Source organism: Lytechinus variegatus, chromosome 12 (genome assembly GCF_018143015.1).
Source record: "Lytechinus variegatus isolate NC3 chromosome 12, Lvar_3.0, whole genome shotgun sequence".
NCBI classification, from domain to species: Eukaryota; Metazoa; Echinodermata; class Echinoidea; order Temnopleuroida; family Toxopneustidae; genus Lytechinus; species Lytechinus variegatus.
Window position 1 is genome coordinate 23,809,794 of NC_054751.1, and position 27,889 is coordinate 23,837,682.

Below are 27,889 nucleotides of genomic sequence, written 5' to 3' on the forward strand. Positions count from 1 at the left end.
TTGTATGCGGTGTACCCGTCCGGACGTCTCGTAAGTATTTAGTCGCTCATTAAGCATTTTTTCAGTTCTTGATTCAATTACATCCTATTTAAATCTGCCGTGTTTCGCTCATTCACTGAAATTTACACCAAGGCAGTTCTAGTACGGTACTAGTACTGTAGTAGGCCCTAGTAGCAGTAAAAATGTAAATGCGCTTCACTCTGGTCTCTGCTTTGTTATTAAGCCGGCCAGTCAGGGGATTGGAGCTCCATCGTCCCCCCGAAGTTGGCGGAGGACCTCCTCTCCTTTTGCCATTTTGCTTTTTTGTTCATGCCGTCCATCGGATTTTTGTCAGTTCAGCTTAAGTAATAATAGCAATGTTTTGAAATAAAGAATATTGTCATCGATAATTGATCATGTTAGAAGTCTCAAGAATCTATAATATGCAAAAGCCAAAAAGTTGGTCTCAAAGTTTTGAGTTTTGACTTTTGTCAAGTAACGAAGAAGTTAATGACACTTTCATTAGGTCTATTAGATCTAGGCCTATTTAACAGTCAGACTAGACCTAACGTCAGGGTGACCAGATTTCACAAAATGAAATACGGGACAATTGAAAAATGAAGATCAACAAAGAAGGCTATTATAAACAGTGTTAGACTTGTGAAAAAAATATAAAGAATTGGAAAGGAGGGTGAACGAAAGAATAAAGGAGAGAAAGAAAAGAGATGAATTGAGAAGAAAGAAAATATGAAGGAAATATAAAAGAAATTTAGAATAAAAGAGAGAAAAAAGGTTTCTGTCATTCTTTGAAATGAATATAGAAAGGAAGGAAATATGAATAAATGTGTGAAAGACAAAATAAAACAGATAAAGGAAAAAAAGAAAAAGAGAAAAATGGAGGAGGAAAGAAAGAATGAAGGAAAGAAAAATGTTTCCTTCATTCTGTGATAAAAACAAAGAAAGAAGAAAACAGGGAGGAAGGAAAGAAGGAAGGAAGGTAAAGAAAGAATAAGGGAAAAGAATGAAATAAAGGAGGAGAGAGGGAGGTAAGAATAAAGGGAGGAGCGTAATGAAAAAAAAGAAAATAATGGAAAGAGAGAAAGGGCAAAAAAGAAAAGGAAAACTGAACATGGGAGAAGGAAGAAAGAAAGAAAAGTTTAAGGAAAGAAAGAATGAAGGAAATAAAAAACGGAAATTTAATAAGTAAGAAAAAGAAGGAAAGAAAGCAAAATGAACAGAGAGAGAGGTTCAGGAAAGAAAGATAAGAAATGAAGATAGATGGAACAAAAAATGGCAAACAGGAAGGATAGAAGGATCATGAAGAAAGAACGAAAGAAAAGAAAGGAAAAAAGTTTGAACGTCAAGCAAAAAAAATCCAATCTAACAAAAATCTTGATATTTAGTGTTTTTTAAATATGATTTTAAAATCTTAAAAAGTTTTTTAAATATGATTTTAAAATCTTAAAAAGTAAAATGTTTTAGAAATGAATAAAATTTTAAATGGAAACATTGTCAAACTTAGAAATTAGATGAAACATCACGGCATCATACTCACCAAGACTCAAAACGAAAGCTGAAACAACTAGATCTAGTTATGAAAACTCAATAACTTTGTTCTTCCGATTACATCTCCAAATCAGTAATCTGAGAATCCATAATATTATTATAAAATGTCCTGCCGATTCTGTGATTATTTTGGTGGAAAAACTGTTTATCATGTGAGATTGTTTGCACCATTGAGAATCTGCTCCGATCTATGCCTGGCTATAGTAGCCTGCTACACACAGGCAGTTAGTTGGCCAGTTCGTTTGCAATATATTTAATTGGGTTAGCAAGAAAATCACCGCAGAACTTGCAAAAGTTTACAGTTAACAATTTTATTGTTGGCTCTGCTTCGTCATCTGTTGATTATTTGATGAAAATTTGTCACTTTTAAATGTATTAATGTACCCTTTGTTAAATATTCTGAAATAGGGGACAAATACCGGTAGGCGTCCCGGGAAGGGTTTGTCGGGACACTGAGACAAAGGAGCAAAATACGGGACGATCCCGGGAAATGTGGGACGTCTGGTCGCCCTGCCTAACGTAGATCTGCTCTTAAGTTTTACAAATTTTTAAGGGCCAGGGCCAATTCCCATGTTAGGCTTGGAGAAAAACTTGTGTCTGATGTTGGATCTAACTTAAAGCTACTGTTTTGATGAGTAGATATTAAGTAAAATCAAGACTGTTATGTTAGATCTAACTTACAATATCCAGAAATTGATTTCATTTTTGTGACAGAAAAGTTTTTTGGTTAGACCATATTTCAGAATTCAATATTAGGTTAGTTGATCTATTATTATATTCCAGTTCTGCTCCAGTAATTTCCCTCTAAGTTAATGTTAGATTTTGATCTACAAATGCAAGTAGTAACTAGATCTACAACTATAAATATAAGATTTCATTCAAATGAATGATAAAAAAATGTTGGTCACAATGTCACACTGATCATGCAAACATTTGTGTAAAAAGGTGATCAAAAGGAAACTGGCAGAGAAAAAAACAGTAAAAGTAATAATATTATAGGCACTAGATCTATATCTATATTCTAATCTTGTATTTTGGTTTGCTTTTGTTTGACCTCTGTTTAGTTCAGTTAATTAGGCATACTAAATTCGTTCCAGTTTGATTTTCAGTTCAGTTTAGTTCATATGTATTTCAGTAAGCTTTCTTTAGTCTGGATTGTGTTCTTATCACATCAGCCATTATCCTGTCCTACTTCTGTAGTCATCTCCTTTCCTTTCCTTTTCAGATATGCTTGTTCATTCCATCCTCACATCTGGTTCTTTTGTTGAACATTTTTTCATGACATAATTACTGGTCATTTTAATACCCATCCTCCTTTTTTAATGATTTGGGTTGGATTTACTACATTTTAGTTCATTCTTCCTTTTTATGACATTTCATTGGTTACCTTTAGGTTAATTTATATATTGTTACGCTACTGCAGAACCTATTTTTATGGGGGCCTGGGAAGGCAAAGTGTGTAAGAAGACAGATATTTTAATAAATATGCATAGAGATAGATGTAAACACATGATTCAGATCTCTTTGTTACTTAATTCTTCATTTTGGTCTCTGTTATGTTTCATGTTGAGTTGTTGAACAATTATTCGAACATTATTTTATTTTCCTTTCATCAATTATCAATCAAACCTCCTTACAAGTAGGTGTTCATTTTCTTTGTTGTATTTATTCACATTTTTAGAAATAAAATGCTTGTTGGATTTTTCTCTTTTTATTCAAATAAACTTTTTGTTGGGGTGGACTTGCCCTTCGATCTTTTGAAATGGCATCATAACAAAGTATGTAGGTCTATTGCATGTAAGTTGGACATGTCACATAGGAGCAATCAACTATCACTGATTGTCTTGTATGATTTTTATGTCATCCATTTAGGGTCAACGGTCATTTAGGGTCAATGAGCTTTGGACATAATTTGGGGTATTTTTAAAAAATGTTATAACTTTTTTGTCTATTAGTTCTTGGTAATCGGTCACATGATTAAGGTCAAAGCTCACTTACAGGTAGAGTCAATGAACTTTAACCTTAAAGCTTTAAACTTTAAGCTTTAAACTTTAACTTTAGGGTTTTCAACATTGCACTGTTAACCAAGTTAAGCTTTTGAAATGTCTTAACTTTCAAAGTAAATGGATCTATTAATAATATAGGATTTGTATAGCGCACATATCTACTTTGCTAGGTGCTGAAGGTGCTCCTATATTACCCCGGCTAAGATAGTCTACCGATTCTGGTACGCACAGCTTTTTGAGGAATTACTTCCGGGCGGTACCCATTTACCTCACGTGGGTCGAGTGCATCACAGTGTGGATAAATTTCTTGCTGAAGGAAAACACACCATGGCTAGGATTCAAACCCACGACCCTCTGTTTGAAAGTTGAGAGTCAGAATCACTAGACCATGACGCGCCCACATGAAACTTGATTTATTAAGGTCAAAGGTCACTTAGGGCTTATGAACTTTCACCATGTTGGGGGTATTGAAATGCCATCATCTTGGACATAAGGGTAATCAAGTACTATTGTTCCTCTTCCACAAGCTTCAGGTCACGTGATCCAGGTCAAAGGTCATTTAGGTCAATGAACCTAGTATTTTATTATCATATGAGTATTTTTTTAAATGAATGATTTATCATCTTAGATGCTTTACTGCATCGCATAATACAGGTGAGGCTACCTGAGGCATTCCAAATGTTGCATCATCTTTTTATAGACAATTTACATTTTTTTCTTAAAAAGATGTTCTATTCACAATATACCTTAGCATTCATCTTCAGAGCAATGTTTTCAACCAATGAAGTCAGAATATTTTAAATATATGTTTAATCAAAAATCACAATCCTGTATACATATGTGAATACCAATTATTTTAATAGTTTTAGGAGTATCAAGGTCAAAGGTCATAGTGGTAATGTTGAAATATTTATAAATTTGACAACTGATAATGAATTTTAAGGGGTCAACATCAAACTTGGTTCATATTCATAGATCAGAGGGACAGTGATCTGCTTAGGTTTGGGGACTCGAGTTAAAAAGAAAAATGTTACAATTGAATATCAATCAAAGTGGATGCAAATTTAAACAAAGAGTTTTGTCTGAATAATATGTACCCTTTGATGTTAACTTTAACATGCCTTGTGATGTAATGACAGGTATTATAACATCAAATAACATGCAATATGATGGCATGAGTTTGTTGGGGCAATTTTGACCACTTTTTGAGACTTGATGCATGTATATGTACACTGAACAATTATGCTGAACTTTGGTGCATTATATCTGAATAAAGCCCCATGTGTTACTTTACACTTTGTGCTAACACTGAATGTATACTTACCTTTCAGATCAACGATTACTAGAGAATAGAGAATGCGACTGTACAAAGATAGAGTTTAAAATGGTCACAAAGAGAAGATCATCATGGAAGGTAAAGTCTTTAAAGAACCCAGAGATCCAGAGGTGGTTCCTGAATCTGAAAGAGATAAAAGAAAGGACTGTTCAGCAGTAAGACTCAAGGAAATCAAAATTGTCCTTCGAGACATACAGACACCAAAGTCTGCTTGGCCAGGAGAGCATCTACAGAGCTTATGTGAGACCTGTAAGCCAAGGGAAATACATGAGCTAGCTGCTAAATCTGATGTCAAGTACAAGAGAGGCAACAGAAGAAAAAGTTGTGACGAACTGCTCAATTGCTGGAAAGCACCAACCAGAAATCACAGACTGCCAAAACGTCTCCAGGACTTTGTTGTAGACAGGACTGTTCTGCACTTGATTGAATTCAGCAATTGGTATAATATGGGGAGAGTCGCCAGACATTGTAATTTGACTGTAAAATCTAAACCCTATGGTGTGCCAAAGCCAGAAAATAGTCCGCACAAAGGCTCTTCGATTACAAGTAGGATCTGTCAGAAAGAACAAATATCACATGACAATGAAAAGGTGATGAGACCTGCAAGTAAGACGACAACAAAGCACAGAGGCAGACCTAAGAAGCAGTTGAATGCAGCACGAACAGTCACAGAAGGACTTCATAAGCGCAGAGGCAGGCCAAAGAAATGTGAAGATGAAGTGCACACACTTACAGTTCCAAGTTCTAAATCAGCACTCATAAGGCCAATGGGTAAATGCAAATCTCTTAAAAAGATGAAGTTACCAAAATCTCCTGTATCTGTAAAGTCTAATCGTGGTATGATATCCAGGAAAAGTCAGGATTCACAAATCTCTGAACAAGTTTCTAAGCGAAGAGGCAGACCCAAGAAGTGTCAGGATGTAAATCATGGTGTGCCAATATCTCAGTCAACTCCTGCAAATCATCAGACAAGAAACAAAAGGAAGTGTTTAGGGGATTCACAACAGACTATGCCAGTTTCTCAATCATGTCTTATAACTTCTAAGCCAAGAGGTAGACATACAAAGTGTAAGGATTTGCAAGAAATTGTGACAGTTTCTCATACAGGTTCTGGAAGTAGTAGGCTAAGAGGCAGGCCCAAAAGGTCTAAAGATGCATCCAAATCTCTACTCATTTCTGTCTCATCTTGTGCACAACCAAAGCATCAAGGCCAATCAGATAAATTGAAGGGTGTAAACAAAATGCCTTCAGGTTCAACTGCTGCTGGGCCTAAACAACTTAGCAGACCCAGAAACAAAAGGAAATTACAAAAGACAGTGACTTCGTCTTCAAAAAGTGATAGTCCAGTTCTTAAGTGTCGGGGTCGGCAAAGTAAGTGTTCTGTCTTGCTCAAGGATGGGAAGATTAATTCAGAGCACAAGATACCTGATAATGCAGAGCAATTTAGGAAGTGCTGTATTAGGTCTAGGAAACAAAAGTTTGGTGTCTTCTCATCAAAGCAGAATCTGCTTGCATCTTCTGGGTCTACTCGAGGACTTGTCAATCCAGACTTCAGTATAGATGAAAATAACCCATGCACACTGAACATCAATGAATACCTCACCCAACTTGGCAGTTACCTCGAACCAACAGATCACTGTGAAACAACGGCAGAGGGGAATGTGAGTGAATCCAGAGAAGGATTACATATATGTGATGAAAACAACAATATAATCATCATGGATTCAGATGCATTACAGGAAACATCCCCATCACAATGTAATAGAGGTATCAGTGATGAAGGAACAATATCCACAAGGAGAAAGGAAGGTAGAGATGAATCACAGTTTGGAAGTGGTAGCAGAAGCCTGGTCATTGATACAAACAATAACCTGACCATTGAAAGAAACATAAATATGACCTTTGAGACAAACCAGAACCTAATCACTGAAGCAAACAATAACTTTGTCACTGAAACAAATAATAACATGGTCACTGATGCAAACAACAACCTGGTCATTGAAGCAAACAATAATGTGTCTATTGAAACAATCAAGAACCTGGTCACTGAAGCAAACAATAACTTGGTCACTGATGCAAACAACAACCTTGTCATTGAAACAAACACCAACCAAACAAATGATACAGGGAAACTACGAAGTGATAGTGGTATCAGTGACATCAGTTTTGATGCCAAACAAGTCTCAAAGCCCAAGAGATCCAGAAGAACACAGGAAGATAAAGTACAACCGCGATCCTCAAGTTTGAACCTTAGGCGTAGTGAAAGACTTCGTCTGAAGGAGAGCTACCAAAGGTATAAACAACTGTGGACTGATACTGGCATTTGTAAAAAGTCTGAGAATTATTCACAGAGAGAGTCGAGCATCAACCAAGAAAAACTGGAGAGTACTTTGGATGGTGAGTAATAGTTGCACATTCAGTGTTGACTTGCTCAGAATATGCAGGGAGAGGAAAGTGGGAGGTGTGGAAAGTTGTATATCAAGTGTTATGTTTGGTCTTTGGAAGATGTCTATCCATTCTCTTGAGCACTTAATAAAGGGTATCATTGTAAAAGAATTGTACATTTTGACTTTTGCAACTATTTCAGCTTTAATTGACCCTTGGGTTGTTGTAATGATTGGATTAACTTGATAGAAATGGTGTTCAATACTGAAATAAATTGTGAAGTTACATTCAATTAGGATGGAGGGTAGTTGATTTTAGGCAGTTTCACACACCATTGTGATTTGCACATGGTTTAATATATTTTTTTTGCACCGTTTATTCAATAAATGCAGATGATCTCCTACATGAGTTTGTTGCCATGTGCCCCCTGGAAAGCGATATCCCACTCTCAGACAATGACTGCTTCTCCTTGCTTGCGGAATCTCCTATCTTCACTGGCATTGAGTTAGGATCACTTTCAGGGTTTGACATGCCCATTGAGGAGGAAACTGGGTGAGTATTTAGGGAAATTTATGTCGTTAGGGGGGCTAATCTCTTCAAGGTCTTTTTTTCAAAGTTGAATTTCCTTGGATTTGTTTTCCATCATGGGGGCTATTTTTTCTCATGTTTTTTTTCCCATTTGGAATTGTTGTGTATGGGGATTTTTATAAGTTATAAGAGTTTATACATGTATATGTAATACATTGTTGGTGAAGGCGATATGCAAACTATCACTTTTGAGGCAGGCAAGCTGGATGTAGCTCTCTTTCTGAAGCAAAGCTGAGGATATTTTAGATAGAGAGAACATCTAACTCGCAGAGAAAGTGATACTTTTGCCTCATCACCCAAAATCAAGAGGTGATTGTATATTCCACATCTGGTACCATACCACTTTAAAAGAAGAAACCAATGTTCATTTTTTTCTTCAATAAAGAATTTGATTTTTGAAAAAGTAAGATTTCCTACTAAAAATCACTCTAATTGATTTTATCTATAATTGCCAGTGCCTATGTGAACAGCGCGCAAGCATTTACATCTCGAGCAAGATAATTGTGACGTCACAAAGGTGTATTACTCTCACAACAAAACAATTTAGGGTCAATGCACTTTTTATTTTGTGCAAAGTTTTACCGCTAGTCATGGGCGGAAATCCCAGGGGGGACATGTCCCCCCTACTCAAATTAGTAGGGGGAACACAATATCAAATGTCCCCCCTACTATTTGTGGTCTTTTATGATGGTAAGAAATACATCAGTAAAAATCGAAATAAAACATGTATTTAAGGACGAAATGACCTTTTGTGATGCTTGTCAAATTTATTTTCGTCGAAATGAGCGTAAATTTTGGGTGAAAACTTTTATTTTTGCTTGTCAAATTTTCCAGCTCCTTAATTGTCCCCCCTACCTTTTGGGACAGATTTCTGCCCCTGCCGCTAGTGCATATGTAGACTGCGTGTTCTCATCTAGATCTTGCATGATTGTCACTGCATGTGATGAGAGAAAAATGGAACCAAAAATTGAAAGCCAATGACGCTTTATTTTGTGCATACTCAAACTAATTTACAATGCAATATGAGCCTGTGGGCATAAAGTGATTGGTTAACATTGGTTTTACTTTTAAAAAATCTGAGCTAGAAGGTCACACTTGTCACCTGTGTCTGTGATATGTTCCAAAAATGAAGCCCAGAAAAAATTGCGTTCGAAAATGATTATTTAGTGCTTCAAAAATTGAAATATAAAGTGACCGGAAACACCATCTTAATTTCATCCCATACACTTATGTGTACTATTCAGGTGTCTATAAGACGCCTATTCACAAAATAGGGGTTTGCCTTGTAGTTTTAGCTTTTCATTCTCAATAATGGTTGTTTTCAGGGTTAATTAGTTCTAATACATGCACTTATACACCTGTTTCATCTTGGTTCAAGAATTTTTAAAATTGGCTGCTCACAAAGTTAAACAATACCTTTAAGTGACCATCAAAACGCAAAAAAAGTTCCATCACTGCGAGTGATAATGGATGGAGAAACTACTCTGTATCATATGACTGACTTGTGACCTATCCTATAGACCAATTTCACAACGTGAGAGGGCAGCAGACTGGTCGCCATGCTGCGGTGGGCGAATCAACTTTTATAGTACACAAGTCAATAGGGTATTTGGTACATTCGTTCGATTTTTTTTAATTTTGTACCAATTGAGCAGATTTCTTGTAAGATTCACAATGAGCATTAATCTGAGAAGTTCAGGTCGCAGCTGTGCTGTGTTCAATTGCCACAACAATTGGAGAAAGCTTCAGGAGTGGAAGCAAAGTGAATGTGAAATTCACTCGCCTTGGACTCATGAAGCCTGTTTGTGTGTGAAGCCGTACTCCCTGCATAGGTGTGTGTGTGTGTGAGTGTGAGAGAGAGAGTGGGGGGGGGGAGTGGATGGCCCATAGGTAGATTTACTTAGATGAAAAAAGCATTATGTTGTTGGATCTGGATCCCATTTCATAAAGAGCTGTTACAATAACTCTTGCTGGAATGACAACTTTCACCAAAAAAGCCATTCAAGGCCCTGTTTCATAAAGAGTTGCTATGATAGCAACTCCTGCTGGAATGGTAACTACCATGGCAAAAGTGAGAATTCTGCTTCCTGATTGGCTTTTATAATAAAAATTGCCATTCCAGCAAGAGTTGCTATCATAACTTTTTTTTATGAAATGGGCATTCTCACTGTTACCATGGTAGTTAACATTCCAGCAGGAGTTGCTATCATAACAACTTTTTATGAAACAGGGCCCTGGCCCTCTCTTCCCCTTCCTCCTTTCTCCTTCCTCTCTGTTTTATTCTCTTGCCTTGCCCCCTCCTTTTGGATACTTATAGGCCTGCATAAAATGTGGTGGTGGTGGTTTTTTTGTGGGGGGAGGGAGGGGGGATTTATTTGATCATGCTTAGATGGAAATATCAGTCCCTCTCTCTCTCTCTCTATCTATCTCACACTATCCCCCCTCTCCCTCTCACTATCCCCTTCTCTGTATTACACTATCCCTCTCTCACACTCACTCTCGCTAGCCCCCCCTCTCTCTCTCTCTCACTACCCCCCCTTTCTCACTATTCCCCTCTCCCCTCTCACTATCCCCCTCCTCTCACACATACTCTCTCCCCCCTCTCCCCTCTCATCCTCTCTCTCATCCTCTCTCTCTCTCTCTCTCACTCTATGTCTCGTTCGCTCTCCCGCTACTCTAACACAATTTACTAGCAACAAGAAGTGAGCTCCCTGATGAAAACCAACAGCGATTCTTGGTCATCATCAACTCACTTTTACTGACAAAACTAAGGGGAAAAAGTAGCCAAAGTGCAAAAATTCATCATACCTTCATCGGTCAGATATGGCCATTGTCTTACATCGTCTACCCAGGTGTCCATGCTTTATTTTATTGATTTATGATGAAGTTAATGACACAGTATCAGAGCTTATCTGTAATCTTTCATTGAATTTGTACACAGAGCCAATCGCGGTCAGCGCACTTGCCCACCGCAGCAATGGCGTCGCCGATAGAGGGCCAAATACATAAACCGGCCGTGAAATTGGTCTATATATGGTGGGGGGAGGCGAGGAGCTGAACTTTAATGGGTCCCTTCCTTGCTCATTTTGTATGTTTATCCCCTTAGTTGGGTATTGTTTGGTTAATTCCTACCTTTGCTGGGACTAACCTTAAAGCTGTCATGTGCATTCTAGGCAGATTTCTGCTTCATTGATAGGAAGTCTAAAGGCAACTGCACACCTTACAAATTTGGTCCAGATATCGTCCAAACAAAATAAGCATGCAAAACTCTGTATATAAAACTTTATTCTAATTATTTACCCATTGTTACCCAATTCCATTTCTCATATTACTCTGAATACATCACAAAAAACACAAAAAATTACTGCGAGAGATAATGGATGGAGAAACTACTCTGTATCACATGACTGACTTGTGACCTATCCTATATATGGTGGGGGGAGGCGAGGAGCTGAACTTTAATGGGTCCCTTCCTTGCTCATTTTGTATGTTTATCCCCTTAGTTGGGTATTGTTTGGTTAATTCCTACCTTTGCTGGGACTAACCTTAAAGCTGTCATGTGCATTCTAGGCAGATTTCTGCTTCATTGATAGGAAGTCTAAAGGCAACTGCACACCTTACAAATTTGGTCCAGATATCGTCCAAACAAAATAAGCATGCAAAACTCTGTATATAAAACTTTATTCTAATTATTTACCCATTGTTACCCAATTCCATTTCTCATATTACTCTGAATACATCACAAAAAACACAAAAAATTACTGCGAGAGATAATGGATGGAGAAACTACTCTGTATCACATGACTGACTTGTGACCTATCCTATATATGGTGGGGGGAGGCGAGGGGCTGAACTTTAATGGGGCCCTTCCTTGCTCATTTTGTATGTTTATCCCCTAAGTTTGGTATTGTTTGGTTAATTCCTACCTTTGCTGGGACTAACCTTTAAGCTGTCATGTGCATTCTAAGCAGATTTCTGCTTCATGGATAGGAAGTCCTAAGGCCACTGCACACCTTACAAATATGGTCCAAATTTGATTTGGAATAGAATGTAGACGATTGATATTAAGATTAAATCGTGGAACAAACTAGATTGCTAAGTGCTGAATTGTCAAATGGATTGTCAGATAAAAATCACTGGTAATGGCTATATCATTCCTAATCAAAGCTATAAAAGGAAATTTGCTTTTTTTAATAGATTCATGTTATTGAATGTTACTAGCTAATTTGGCAATTACTCTGAACACTTGCAATTGAACATTTTGATAAAAGCATTCTGATAGTCATCCTGAACCTCAATTTAGAATATTTTTTGTTCATCGTAGTAGTACTCAAAAATAACCAAACTGCTGTTTTTTCCAAAATCGCGTTGGTAGACCAGTCGTGAGGTGTGCAATTGCGTAGAATTGTCTCAGTCTGGGCCTTTGTCATGTCATGTCATGTCATTCACTGTCTCTGATCCCTCTCTCTGATACGCATGATACGTTTCACACTTACAATGAGATCATAATTTTGTTATGATGACACGTACATCGTGAATACACATCAAATGATATTATGAGTTTGTCTGCCAAACTCTGTTATTCCGGGCCAACTTTTGGTTGGCTTGCAGTGATTTATTTTTCTTTTAGGTAAGAATAAAAAAAAAGGTATTTTGCCTATGCAGTGCCTTATATTGCATTACACACAAATTTGCTATTAGCATTGATGGTGATCCTTGTTGCTAAGCATTGACATGCAATGTGTTGTGATATCTAATGCTGATATGAACAGAGTATTTTTTTTAACATGACATCAGTTAATATATTCATGTACTGTAAAGATAAGAATTCTGTTATGATGAGAGTTGTGTGAATGATTGATTTTACCAATTATAAGCAGGAAATCATTTTGACATGGTACTTTTTAATCATACTACCCTGTTATTCAATTGTACAGGAGCAAGACAGTGGATGTCATACATCCTAGGACCCCTCCAAGAGTGAAACGTAATATCTGTGAATTTCTCCTCAATGAACGCTCCATTTGTTCGCTAGCTGACCAACTGATCCACTCTCCTCACCGTGGTCCTGGAGGTGGTGGTGAGGTTGCTCTTCAAGGTTGTAGGGACCCTACAAGAGCGTGGAAGATGGGTCCAGGATTTGGACCCCTGGTAGAGTGGCAGGTGCTGATTCTCAGGAAGATTGGCTTGGAAATGACGGGAGAGCTCGAAGATGTAGGAAGGAGTCATGAGATGAACGATCGGTCACAGAGCAAGAGAAGTAATAAGATGTTCAATAGGTCACTGAGGAGGAGCGTTGAGATAGTCAACAGACCACTGAGCTGGAGTGATGGTATAGAAGATAGGTCACAGAGCACACCAGTTCCAGGTGTTTATCATTGGCATTGTTGATAGCTAGTTAAGGGGCGTGTTTCATAATACTGTTCATAATGTTAAGCACAACTTTAGGGAATACTGGAATGTGAACACCATGTTGGGTCATCAACCTATTCTATCAATTGGCCAAAGTTGACATATGTTCATACTATGAACCCATTGTCTATCAGAATCATATGGTGCCTGTACAAAAGTCTATGCAAGCACAACGCTACATCCAATTATCGGTCTTTGCATTGTTTATGAGCATGATTTTCATACTAAATAAACAAGAGTATCTGAACGGTGCAAAATAAGTAAACAAATTTAGAAGCCAAAACCTTGGTTACTGGCTTGAAATTAAACAAAATGAAGCAAGTAATGAATTTCTAAGCCATAGGTTAGTCCAATGTTGGAAAAATAAGCTTAAAAATGTTAAAAATTTGAGGAAGGATAATTATGTCCGGGGGGAAAAAAAATAAAAAAGCCCACCTAAAATTCCCTAAAATGACCTGTCATTTTGTAGTTAAACCCTTTTTTTGCTTGCTTGTCAAATTTAGCGGTCAAACCCCCTCCTTGGTAAAAAAAGCTAGATCTGCCCCGGCCTGTGTCACATTGCAAGGGATCGTATTTTCCATTAGTGCTGTACTGGATTGGAGGTTTTATTTCATTGTTTTTTTTCATATTCTTTGGTAATTGTTATACAGGAAATGTAATGACTCAAGAATCAGACAGAAGGGGTCCGCAAAATATGCCACGAGATCGGAAGGTGAGATTACACGTTTTTTGAAAAAATGCAATTTAGTATTGGTTTTGACTTCGAGTAATGAGTAAATTGTCTCAAAGTGATTGTAAAAGGCTGTTTATAATGCACCTAAAGACTGGTAGTTGCTGAACGGCAATGGACACGACAGACTACTTGACTATAAAAATTATGATGAAGGCCATAGGTGCTCTTAAGCATGTGTGGTACTACACCCAAATTATTGTCCTTGAAGTTTCTGCTGTTATTTTGAACGTGAGAGCATTAGCAGTGGACCAATTTTTCATGATATTCATAAGTATCACGGATAGAAATTATGTCAAACATTACCACAACTTTCCTTCATCTTAAACTCTTTGCTTGCCATTGACATAGTCCCTCCTGTGCTACATTATTCTTAGGGTATGCGAAACCATATAAATAATAACCTTTTCATTGGTTTATTGTCTAGAGAAAAGCTGTTTGTACACTGTATAATGCAATGCAAACAACATCACAAAAGTTCTTTCATTTTCAGTTCCACTCTAGGAAGGATCAAAGAATTGGTGTTCAGGAGATCTTGAAGCTAGCTCATCATGGCTCACCTTTGTTAGTCTTCATCCACCCAGGAGGTCAGAAAAGCTACCATGCAGTTGCTGAGGTGTGGCTTCCTTCTTTTCTAGTTGAGTCCAATACCAACAGCGTTTTCTTCATGCCAATGGGAGAATGGGATGCCATAGAGAAATGGTGGTGCATCCAAAAGGTCCTGTGGAAGAGCCGTGTGGATGGTAGTTGGCATGTCATCAGTGTAGCTGAAGAAGAATTCATGGATGGGACATGCTTTGTTCCTGAGGAATCTTGGTTAGGGAGTCAGGGAGTCGGAGATCAAACATCCAACAGGATCTACCATGTACGGCAACCACCAAGAGGTCCTGGTATGTTTGGGTGTCCATGTCCAGGAAATCCTTCAAGAACACTGTACCTCAGCTCAGATCAGGAAGCATTGGAAAAGAACCTGAGGAAGCAGAAGCAGCAGCATTCTGTATCCATTCCTCCAGTTTGTGAACATGATTTCCTTCAACCGTGCACCGCATGCCATCTATCTGTCCTGTGTCCTCAGGTCATGGCAACATCCGCTGGATTCAACCATGTCCCAAATACGATCCTTGGAAACACTATGCCTGACCTGAGACCAAGGCTGGTTCCAGTCTTTGATCAGCCACAGGAACATAAATCTTGTGAATCCTTAACTGCCTGTTCAGTACCAGGATATCATCATCTCCCTGATCCAGTGCTGCAGGGAGTCTTCCAACATCAAGGCAGCAACATCTATGGCACAACAGCTCACCAGGTCACAAACGGGCACTTCATTGGTCTCAATGGTTACATGGCAGCGTCACATGATCATAATTATGATACGAGATCAGATATCCTGGTATGTGCAGTTATAGTATTCTTATGAAGATACTAGGGGATATTTTTTAATCATTGTTTGTATTGTTGCAGTCACTCTTATGCATATTTAGCCTGTGAATGGCTGCATATCGCACAATTTGTACACACAGAGATGCAAATAGCCCCTAAAATTCCCCCAAATGCATGCTTTGTGGCACCATTCTTCTTAGAGTAGCCCCAAGATCTGTCACAAAAAAAATTTATGATTATTTAGACAATATATTCTAACAATGGCAGAATTATATTTGGGCAATTCCATGAGATGGGTGCCATGGGGTGAAAAAATAAATTCATAATTTGGAACTTGTCACCCACCTAATTTTGTTCAGTATACTTCTGGGCATACGGAACAGCATTTTTTTCCAAAAATTCCATCAAGAATTGCAAATATTGAAATTTGAACTCAACTTACAACTCTATTGAGAAAAAACAGTAAAATTTACCTAAAGAATTAATTTGAATTAAAAAATAATTAAAGAATGGTCAGCAGTTGTTTAGTTGATTTTTAGAATGTATGGAGCATTAGTTTTGAGTTGCCAAAGACACAAAAGTGTCTTCCAATCCCATGAGTGGGTAAAAAGCATGCCACCCCATCGCTTAAACCAATGTAACGTGAGTAACGAAAAAACTGAAAAAGTTTGATATTTTAATATTCCCTTCCATTCAAAAATTTGCCAATGGAAATTTTCTTCATTCTCCTTGTACCTGATAAGAAAAATAAAGTAGGAGCTGTATACATGTCATGGTATTACAATGAATGAGGCCAAAAAAATGTAACGTGAGTAACAATGTAACATGAGTAACGATGGTGTAACGTGAGTAACGACATAAAATTGTGATATTGATATGTTTTTCACAGGCTATGGTACAGTACCCTTTTACTGTATGACTAAGGGGTAAAAACAAAGAGTTTGGTCCATTAATGACCTTTAATGACCATTTTGAAGTGGTCATTAATGTCATTAAAGAGAAATTTGCCAGTTGTGGTAAAGATCACAAAATTAGTTCAATCAGAATCAATTGAAATGACCAACCAAGTGTTTGTATATATTAAATAAATAAAAAATAAATAAAAATGTGCCAAATGGCTCTTGAAGAAAATGTGTAATTGCTGAGAAATTAGCAAAGTAAATTCCATCAAAAGTCAGGGATGTTTCCAAGCAATATTGATACATGTACACTGTCCCACATATGCTTTTCTGTGTTAGTGATCATGAGTGTTGTCAGTTTTTAGCTAAGATTTCATGATTTCACAAAGATAAGTTTATGTTATTTATCTAGATCTATAATAGAATGACAATCAACCTTGATTCTAAAGACTTTCCCATGAAATAATTGTTTGCTGCAACTACATACATGTACATTCTTTTGTCATTAACATAGATAAACCGGATGTAGCTAACAATTGTTGCCCTTTCAAGTTTACTGTTCATTTTTAAGCCTTTCTCAGACTTTTCATCAATAAAGATGAATAAATTTGTATCTTTGCTTATAAGAGTCTGCATGATTTGCATATATAGCCTAATGTTCAAATACCAACACTAAACTTTGGTGCATTGCTTTCATGTACTAGAAATAAGTTATTTCATAAATTATTAAGCTGGCTAATAATTACAGATGGATAAAGCATAAAAGATATTACATTTCATTTTAGTTTGTTAAAGGTGAAAATTTGTGTTTTCACAATTTGCATTTTTTGAAGGGGGAAGGGATATATGATAATTTCTTAACCTTGTAATGCAATATTTAGATAGAATGTTTGGTCAGAATTACTTTATTATCTGTTTAACACATAATTCTGCTCCCTTAATCTTTAAGCAAGCACATTAACTTTATCAGATAGGTTTGCTTGATATTGCATACAGTACAATTAATTAATTCATGGGATTTCATGAAAGAGAAACATAATAGAGTATATAAAATATACATGTAAGTTCATGTGTGAGGTTGGATCAGATTGCACATAAATGTTGTGTCGGGTCTAGGGGAATATTTTTTAATACTCATTCTGCCAGTTGATATTTTGCTTCACGATTATTAAAATCTTCAAACGACTTACTAAGTAAAGTTCAAGTGTCTCCTGACTCAGTGATTCAGAGAAACTTGAAAGGACTTTCATTTTAGGAGAATAGAATTAAAGGAGAATATTTTTCACTCCACATCACCTACAAAATTCATGTATTTTCACTAAAATTGACATCGTACGTGTATGTGTGGTAATTGCTGATGATCAGTCATATAAAATGGGCAATACAGTCATTCTTGAGAAAAGAGGTTTATAAAACTGTTCCATTTTATGCCTAAAAAAATTCTAATAGTTAATTACATCTAAATGTACACTTTCAAGCAAATATTCATGGTCAGGAGCATGGCAATGAGTTACGTTCAATATGTAACGTGAGTAACGTGTAACGTGAGTAATGCTAATTTTGGTGAATTTGTCAAAGATAAACCCACTAGTTGTTATTCCACTCAGTATGAGGACACTTTTTGAACAAAGTCATGTTCTTGATTTATGTGGTCCAAAAATGTAACGTGAGTAACAAGAATTTGCTTGCCTATATTTTCTGGATAGAATAGTCAAACTAAATTATGGTAATATACCAAGGGGCTATTCCACGGTTACTCACGTTACAGTTGGAGACACCTTGACTCATACTTGGAGCTGTAACTCCAGAATTATTGATAGGAACTAAACATCTCCTTATCACAAGAAAGTACACAGTCTGACTATCCTTCGTATAAAAACAAAACTTGGGAAATTCTATTATGCTCCTGGCAAATCTTTGGAATGTGTCGGTTACTCACGTTACATGATTTTGACATGCATAAAATGAAAAGTCGACATTAGTGAAAAGTCTCCTCATACAAGGCTTTTATGAAAGTTGATTATATCCATTTCAAAGAAGTATATTAGAGAGACAAACTTTGTATATAATTCAAAAAACAAAGAACACATGGTTTTTACTTGGGGTGCAGATAATATGGTTACTCACATTACAGTTACTCACGTTACATTTTGTCCATGTATGGTTAACAACACACATGTCATTAAAAAGTCAATAATGTGTGTAAAACTCATTGCTAGGAACTTCAAAAAAAGATTTTATACCAAAAAATGGAACTATTAGAGCTTTATTAGGGAGTAGGAGGGAAAAGTATGATTTCGCTTACTAATTATGCATAAATTAGCATAACCGCTTAATACCAATTTGCATGAAATAAATTACTGTACAGTATTGTAGATTATGTCCAAGACAACCTGCACGCAACTTTTCAGCATGATCGTGCGGCCAATGGCCGAGATCTCAAGGGGGGCCTGGGAGCCCCTCCCCCCCGGGCCATATCAACTCCCAAAATACCCTGGCCTAGATTGGGTTACAGGTAAGGGCATTCAATGTGTTGTTTGAACCTTTAAAGTTTGGTTAATCAAAACCAAGTCTTATTAATGCATTCTCGCATTGTGAATACTTCTACTAATATTCAATTTTTTGTGTGCTTGTATGACCACTGATATTTTGATGAACAAAGAGTCGCATCAAAGAGATGTACCCTCATTTTGCTTTTAATTAATCAAAAATAACTTCACAACTCACCATGAGACTTAAAACTTGACATCCCACAGAAAATGTTACCGAACTGAATAATTTTACTGGTTACTCACATTACATGATGGTTACTAACGTCACAAAGTTACTCACGTTACAGTTTATCTTCATCATATTTATAAAAAATTATACTTTTTAATGATTTTGATAGTCATCACTGTGTCAAAGATTGTTTGAAGGAAGAGAATTTAAAATCCCACCAATTAACTGTGAAGAATTTTTCTCTCAGAAAACAAAGTCAGTTTTTTCAGTTACTCACGTTACATCACCTGAGCAGGTTGCAATATTCATTTTTGAATGAGTACTACAAATTTACTTGAAAAGCGGTTGTGTATTTTAAGTAATTTGACTCTTCTAAACTTCAGAAATATATAAAGTGGTATGTTGTTGCAATAACAAAATGGTAATAAGGCATATTTCATTTTTCACTATTTTTCTTGTATTTTGGTACACAATGGAAGACACAACTTTTGACCATTTTTTTCCTAAGTATACATATGAAAATAAACTTTTTATTTCTTGTTCCTGAAACTATCATGTTTGAAGGACTTAAAGTATTAAAAAATTCAAGAAAATATTGAATTTGAATTTTTAAGCTCATGTCCACCAATCTGTGGAACTGCCCCAAGGTGTATTGAGTTGTCATAAACCTTGTGCAGAAAAGAGAGATTGTCAAACGCCACATTAAGCAAAAAATGGCATTTACAATATGTTAAGGTGCCTAAATTGTGTAACGTGAGTAACATGGAATTGCCCGGCCATATTTGCATTCACTGCTTTTTGCCCCTACAAAGTAGCCCATTAAGTGAAAGACATATCCCTGCAAATTCTGCAATCGCCCCAACGTGGAGAAAATGATAGCCCTAGCTAAAACATAAAAATTTTCCTGATAGTGGGATAGTAGGGGTCAATATCAGTACCTTTTGCTATTAAAGTTCTCTTTCTTTTTTTTCATTTGAAATGCAGCCATTGGGAAGACCATATCTTGCAGAGAGCATGGTTTGTGATGGCTGCAGTGATGACCTTGGTCTTGAGAAGACAGTTTTGGCAGGAAAGACCAAGGAAACAACTAATCTACTAAGTGACCAGTCAACTCACATCAGCCACAACAACGATGACAATGGCCACCATGAACTTGTAGGACATGGAGCATTACTGCTGGGTAACCAATCCTCATACCCAGTTAAAGACAACAACAGCAACACCCTCCAAACTGAACTTCCAGATAAATCTTTGTTGAATGACCAAGAGTCAAGAAAAGATATCAACAATGACTGTGGTCCTGTTCCTTTGCAAGACATGTAAGTTGAAGTATATAAGGTTTCTTTTATTTGGGATAGAGTAAAGTCCCCAGTGATGTAAAAACAGAAATAAATAAATTAACCCAAGAAGACAACAGAATTCTTGAAATTTCATGGAAAGCACAAGTCTTAAGGCCCCGAAAACTTAAAAGGGAATCAGGAAATTTGCAGTGGATATCAAGAATATCAGAGCAAGTCCAATCAACAAAACTGTGAATCAGAAATGGAAATTCTATATTAAAACGAAGCTTTTTTTTCTGAGATGTTCACTATTCACAGTTGCTGTAATTATGGTAGAATTTGGATTTGAGAAAACATGGGACTTTAGTGTAGGGTATTTTTTTTATTGAACAGGCCTATTCTCATCAAGATTCGGCAATACTTCCATGTATCCCAGTTGGAAATCAACTTGATTGTTTTAGTTGTGCACTGCTGCCCGTATCTGTATAAACTAGTTCATCGCAATTCACTTTTGAGGTGAATCAATTGATTCCAGGGGCCCGTAAGACAAAGCTTAGCAATGATTGTAGAACAATTTTCTATGATCGATTGCATTGACTACAATGTACAATCAATCATGAAAATCAAGCGCATGATTGATCGCTAACCTTTGTGTTACGGGGCCCAGGAGTGTTCTATGTCATGAAATTAATGTTTTTTAATTTGCATTCTGTTTATTTTTGCAGAAACAAAAGTAATGATCTGATTAGAGAGAAAGTCATCAAGACCCCATCCTCTTTAAGCAAAGCATTAGATCAGATCAAGGTATGCTATGTGTTATGAATTTAAGTGATATGATGAGAAGAAAAAAGGATGCTTCTTTCTTCTTTTTTTTGGATATATTAGGACGGTGGTAATGAAAATAATATTGTTGTAGGATAAGATTATGAAGATGATGATAAAAACAGTGATGGTGATTCAGTTAATAATAAGGCTACTTGATCAAGGTCAAATTTAATTTTGGGTCAATTAAACTTGACCATACTAAGTTTGTTGCTACTTTTAGGGGAGCTAAATTGCTGAATCTACCAAAGCAAAATGTATAAATCATTTCCCTTCTTTTCTAGGCATGTGAAGATGTGTCTTTGGTTGGAAAGCTGCTTTCAGAGTGGTGTCGATCAGGTTTGTCCTTTAGGAGAGACAGAAAGATCTTGGAAACAGTTGCAAGGAGGTTGGAGATGGGAGCATGTTACCAGTCTTCTCAGAGCTTCTGTACATTTGTTGCAGGGTTCCATGCTGCTTCATTAAAAAGTAAACCACACTTTTCTCTGAAAGGAATAGTACCAAATCTCTAATTGGGAAAAAGATAAAATATGCATCACCGGAAGAAGAAAAAAAAGGATATATCACACCAAAGCGTATATTCTATTAGCTTGATAAAATAGGGGGGGGGGGGGAACAATGTGGTTTCATAGAGGATGCTAATCCATGGAGATTTCCATCTTTGATACCTGTTTTTATTGACTTCAATTATTGTATACTGAAAATAGGCGGTCTTGGCACAAAATGAATGGGAATTATAGAATTCAATAGAGAACAAATTCAGGAACTGTCTTTACATTTTCTACAAAAAGCTCATATTTATTTTTTTACCCGAAAATACCTGGGATAATAAAAGATTTTCTACATCATCTCTTTTCTGGAAGTGGGATAGATGTAAACATGGATGGGCATCATACCATGGATCTGAAAAGTGAATTATATTATACACATAATGTGGAGTTAATGATATAAAATAATGCACATTAATAAGTGTATTGTGTCGATGCAGCACACTTGAGGGTATTTGCAATGTGCGACAAGTACAAGGCCCTTGCGTCAAGTGCTTTTGCATTTTGTTGTGAATTATCCAAGATACTTGCATTGCCAATACATAAAAAAATTAAAATTGTGCATTATTTGTTTCATAAAACGGGTCGGCAGTATGAATCTTTAATGGGAAGGTTGTTTAAATCCTTAAATTTTTTTGAAAATCACACAGATGAAGAGGTCAAACCTGCTTTCTTTTATGAAATCAGAGATGTTTCTAGTATGCGCGTCTAGTGTGGACAGCACACTTTTCCTTTGAAAGAACGCATATTTCAGATGACGGCTCAGTTTTTACACGCTTTTATTGGTTAAAATGATGCAACCATAATTGGACAGTGCTGCACACTAATTGTGCAGTGCCGCTCAAAAATGCACGTCTTTGAGGTTGAATTAACCCTTATTAAACGGGGGGGGGGGTCAATTTGACTTGACTCCCCCCCTTGACAAATTTCGTCACTATGCCATCGCGCAAATTTTTTTGACCACATTGCTTGCTGACATTTACTTTCAAGTCTTGCGCATTTTTCGAGACCAAATTTGCGACACCTGGGTGCGCAGTTCCAAAATTACACAACATTTTGTAAATTGTCAGACACAAAATTGCTCTAAACATGATTCCGTGAACAAAGTCAATGCAAATTGTGTTTTTCAACCAAAAATCATATATGTATAATTATTTTTACTTTTGTTGCTGTAAATGGATTTATTTTATGCTATTTATGATTGCAAAAGTGTCCCTGAAAAAGTTTATTGGAAAAAACAGTTAAAAACAAAGAAATGCACAAGAATAAAAAAAACAATAAAATACATAAGAAATAAATTATATTTTTGCAATTATTTTGTAGATATTTGTTAGAAATATAATAATTGATACTCCCACCAAAAATTAGCATTCTACTAACTATATAAATTGAGTTAAAGGCAAAAACTTACACAAAAAACAAAATAAGGCAAATTTCACATGCTTATTTGCTAAATTGATTAATACAAAAATCAAAACAATTAATTTTTTAAAAATGTTACTATACAGTCTTGTAGTTTACATCTGGCTCTATGCGCGAGCAATCCGTGGTTGGATTTCGGGGGGGGGGGGGTCACGAATGACCAATCAGTCATAACTCCATGGAAATCCATCAGTGTCAAAATTTTTTCTACAGGAAATTTGCAAAATATCCTTTGTTAACAAAAGAAAACACAGCAAATTCTCAAAAAATCAATGACTTAATGGATTTACATTTATATCTAGAAATCTTTTTTTGAATAAACATGCATTTCATATGTTGACTTCGCTGGGTTTCCATAGTTGCGATTGATCAGATCAATCTTAACTCTTTGTAAGACAGGCCCCTGATCTTCAGCAGCAGTGAGCATTTAGCCAGTAAGCCCTGTGTGTATTGCACAGGCATTTACTAAGCGCAATATATTGAATCCTAATTTTTATAGTGACATCATCTTGTTCCTGACTTCGCATTGGTACATTATGGATGATACATTTCGTTTGGTATGCGTGCAACGGTGCCAATTTTGTGACAATCAGCAACCAATTTTCTCGCGTACGACAGTTTAAGTAGGCGTTGTACAACAGAGCATTTGCACATAGTAACTACACCATACAGTGCGTCCCACAAAAAACGAAACCGAGATTTAGCAATGATTTATCATAACTTAATCATAAATACAATAGACAAATGACCTACCAATATAAAGCTTAGAATCTTCTCTTTCATCTAATATTACTTAGATTATTCATCATTCATGCATGAGTGAACAAAATCAATTTGAAGAATAGATACCAAAAACTTATTTGGCGGTTCAATATCTGCTCTTTTATTTGATACCTTAATCACAGAAAATGATCAAGAATTTAAAAAGTTATGTTCCCTTGAAACAATACTTGTATTTCCATAATTTCATTAAATAAACGTGTTTTCATCGGTTTCCCACAGAAGCTATCGCACAATTAACAAAAGACTTAGTGCATGGCTGATCGTCAACAAAACAGAGTGTCAAGTGAGTTTGAACGCTAGCTTGTAAAACCTCTTCATTTTATGAAATTATTGAAATTCGAGACTTATTTCAAATAATCAGAGCTTTGTTATTTCTTGACCAATATCTGTAATTGAGGTATCAAATTAAAGAGCAGATATTGAACTTTTTTAAAATGTGGTGACTTGTTGGTATCCCCTCTTCAAATTGTTTTTGCTCACTCATGCATGAATGAGAAATAATCTAAGTAATTTCAGATGAAAGAGGAGATTCAAAGCTTTACAATGGTAGGTCATTTGTCTATTGTATCTGTGAATAAGTTATGATAAATCATCGCTAAATCTCGGTTTCGTTTTTTTTTTGGGACGCACTGTATAAATGGACTTATTATTTTTTATAGGCTACTATTCTGTGGATTACGATGATGAGTGCATTCTGGTTCAGCTTGGCTTATCTGTCGTCTCTCGATGTTTGAACCAAGAACAAAATGGAAACCAATCGAAGGACCAGGTAGTACCAGTGCAAGATGACCCACATCAGTCTCAGAACCAACCTGTACATCTTCTGGACCAACCACACAAGGTGAATACACACCAATCCCCGGAGGTCCAGGACCGGTCGCTGCCAGCAAAGACCCTTTCTATATTTAATCAAGATCAGTGCTCTCTTGCACAGCTCCTGGATCAGCCCTCGTACAACACCCCATCAAGTGAAGATGAAAACCTCATTCAGATCCAGGAAGAGCTGGGGACAATTCAGACCCAAGACCAAACAATGCAGGTCCAGGGCAAGCAGGGAGCACATGTAGTGGAGACCCTGGACCAAACTACACAGATTTCTAATTCTTTATGGCTCCCTGAGACTCAAGAAGAAACCATGCAGGTTCCAACTGAGGCCCGAAAGCTGACCATGCAGATCCAGGACCATTCAGGGACTGCTGAGACCCAAGACAAGACCATAATGGTACAGGAACAAGCCATGCAGGTCCAGGATCATGTGGGCACAACTGAGATCCAAGACGAATCTATGCAGATTCAGGATCAGCCAATAGTTGTCAACCCTAGAGAGGATGCCTACTGTGTTCTTCAGATGTTGCACCATCTCAAACTCCCTTTAACTGAAGTTCTAGCATCTTTGTCAGATGTAGCATCTCAAGATGCATCACCAGGTTTCTTGCATGGATTTGACTGTTCTTCTACTGTACGGGATGTGCTTGGTGTGTTGGCAGACTTTGATCCCTCAATGGCTTTCACTGTTGTTCAGGGTAACTATCCATTAAATGCCAGAAACAATTTTTGTGCAGACTCACACAAGATCAATATTGCTCTGTGTGCGTCGAGTCCATTAGCAGTTCAATTCTGTAAAGCTACTACATATTACAATGGTTCAATTTCTAGTTATGTACAGAGCTTTTGTTATAATTTTTTATGATTCATTGTGCATGATGTAATGTTTAGTGTGATTGTTTGAATAATGATGGTAAAATAATATATCTCTCCTATCCTGTCGCTCACCAGAGCACAAATAGCCTGCAGCATGTAAGCAAGATTGTAAAGATAGGATAAGCACCTCCTGAGCCAACCCCACCAGCATCTTCCCCTGCACACAAGCTAACAGATCAATATCTTTTCAGCTGTGTGTCATCCTCCCAAAGCAAGAAGCTTGTTACACAGAACATGTATTATATTTCTTTATGCCCTCCTTAAAACTCTGTACGCTATTTCTTACACTAACCCAGGTCTTGGATGGGGCCATACTGTCAGAGAAATCTCCAAAGAGGATCGTTCCTTTGGGTCACAACTTCTTGCATTGGCTGAGGCACTACTTGACTGCAAAAAGTTCTGGCAGTGTCGAGTGCTTCTCTCTAATCTCATCGCGTATGACGGTAAGTTGAAGAATCTTATACCAGTGGTTCCTGATTAGCAGATTGCGAGCCACTTGTTTGACATCATGCATTGCAAATTCCCAATTGCATACTGATGTAAGAAATGACTATAAATAAAAATATTTCATTTTTTTTCTCATAAAATGTGTTGAATTTGGATTAATGTTTCAATCAATGTAGGAGTTGATTAAATCTGATGCAGGACGCCTGTTGTATAATCTTAACTACAGAATATGTTTTTGTTTATTTTACTTTTTACTTCTGATGTAGATTAATAACAGAACTTATAAGGAAAATTTTCAACTGTCACTAAACCTCCAATGTATGTCTTGTTTTAGAGTTTATTTCCAAACGCTTATCTCCAAATTACAAATGTTTCAATTAATGCAGTTGACCTGTAGCTTTTTTTATGTACAAAATTTACTTCTACCGGTAGTCAATTTGAATACAGATTTTAGCAAAACAATACTTAGGAGGAAATTGAACATGACTGAATTAAAATCTGAAATACTGATTCAAAGCTTATATTTATACACCTTTCTGGTAAATTTGAATAGAAAATTATTAACTTTAAATTAAGGAAACTAAAATATCAGAGAAAATTTTATCTTATTTTTGTTGTAGGTTGTAGAGATGCATGTAAACAGCTTTACAGCAATCTCCTAGGCAAGATCTTAGATACAGAAAGAGATGATGAGTTAGCCATGATGGTCTTTGAAGAAATGATGGAGTCTTATCTAGTCATTCCTCCACCGATCATCAGGAAGCTCTTGACAATTATGTGGCAGAGGAAAGGTGATGATAGGTTAGAGGATGCCCTATGTGTGTTTCACTATGGGATGGGTCTTGGGATCTACCCCATGTACAGGAATATCAAGACTGATCTATGGGAATCAACAGTAATGGTCGGAGCTACCCATGCAGAGATTTACTTCTGCTTGAAGACACTCCTGGATGAGGTCCATCACCAGCAGAGTCACCAGGATGGACAGGTGAAGGATGCTGGCCAGAGAGATGGAGCAGGAATTGGTGCTAATAGTGTCGTAGATGTTGGTAGGGATTTGATATTGAGGAAGTCTGCAAGGTTTGCTGGAAAGGGACGGTGTGGAGCAAGGAAGCAGTCTGTGCCTCAAATGAAAGGCACTCCCAGATTACTCAAGAAGAAAGGAAGGACAGTGCCATCAGCATGCTATGTTTTACCAAAGGATCAACCCAGAGGCATGAGAAAGTCTAGGCCGAATACTAAAGTCAACATCAAGTTGATGGACTTGCAGCGTGGCCAACAACATGGCATCTTATCTTCAGAAGAGTTTTCCAAGTTGGTGAACACTAAGTATGCCATCCAAGAAGTTCTTGAAAATCACTTCCACGCATTAACAATCAAACCAGATGCTTTGCCATGGAACAGCAATAGGAGAAAGAAATCCTACACACTTACCATCAACGAAGATGCCTTACACAGCTGGTTGAGTTCTAAAGGGAGGAGCGACACTCCTTGAATGATCATTGATTGATTCACAGATTTCAATGTTAATAGGACGATCTTTAGTCTCTGGAGATGGGTGACTTTGAAAGACGTTATTGAAGAATGCTGTATGTCATGAAAAAAATTATGTGTGACCTGTCACCCCAAAATTAACAATAAGTCTCCCGAAATAATTTTTGAGATATTTTTCAGCTTGAAAAAGCACATCCTATTAAAGCTTTGAAAATGAGATGTAAATTGTCAAAATTAGAAAAAAAGTAACCCACAGAAGGAATGTAAAAAAAAAATCAGTGAGAGCTTCAATTTGTTTGAAGAATAAGAAGAATTTGGGTTTAAAGTTCACTCAAGCATGAGAAGTGCCACTTTGTTATCTTGAAGTTTCCAAGTTAGAAAAAGAAAGTG

At 36.8% G+C, this 27,889-nt stretch overlaps 1 protein-coding gene across 2 annotated transcripts; it reads left to right on the plus strand.

The window, feature by feature from the left end:
* LOC121425174 lies at positions 1–27,868 on the plus strand. 2 transcript variants are annotated; one of them, XM_041621176.1, is made up of 12 exons: positions 1–34; positions 4,883–7,284; positions 7,665–7,824; positions 12,798–13,228; positions 13,923–13,984; positions 14,496–15,392; positions 19,987–20,321; positions 21,008–21,086; positions 21,389–21,572; positions 24,517–25,380; positions 25,855–26,001; positions 26,626–27,868. In XM_041621176.1, exons 2-12 carry the CDS (start codon positions 4,959–4,961, stop codon positions 27,498–27,500), a joined length of 6,360 nt encoding a protein of 2,119 aa, XP_041477110.1. In that variant the 5' UTR covers positions 1–34; positions 4,883–4,958; the 3' UTR covers positions 27,501–27,868. The 2 variants fall into 2 exon arrangements, with proteins under 2 accessions (XP_041477110.1, XP_041477111.1); XM_041621177.1 differs by having other exon boundaries at positions 1–30.
* The last annotated feature ends 21 nt before the right edge of the window (positions 27,869–27,889 follow it).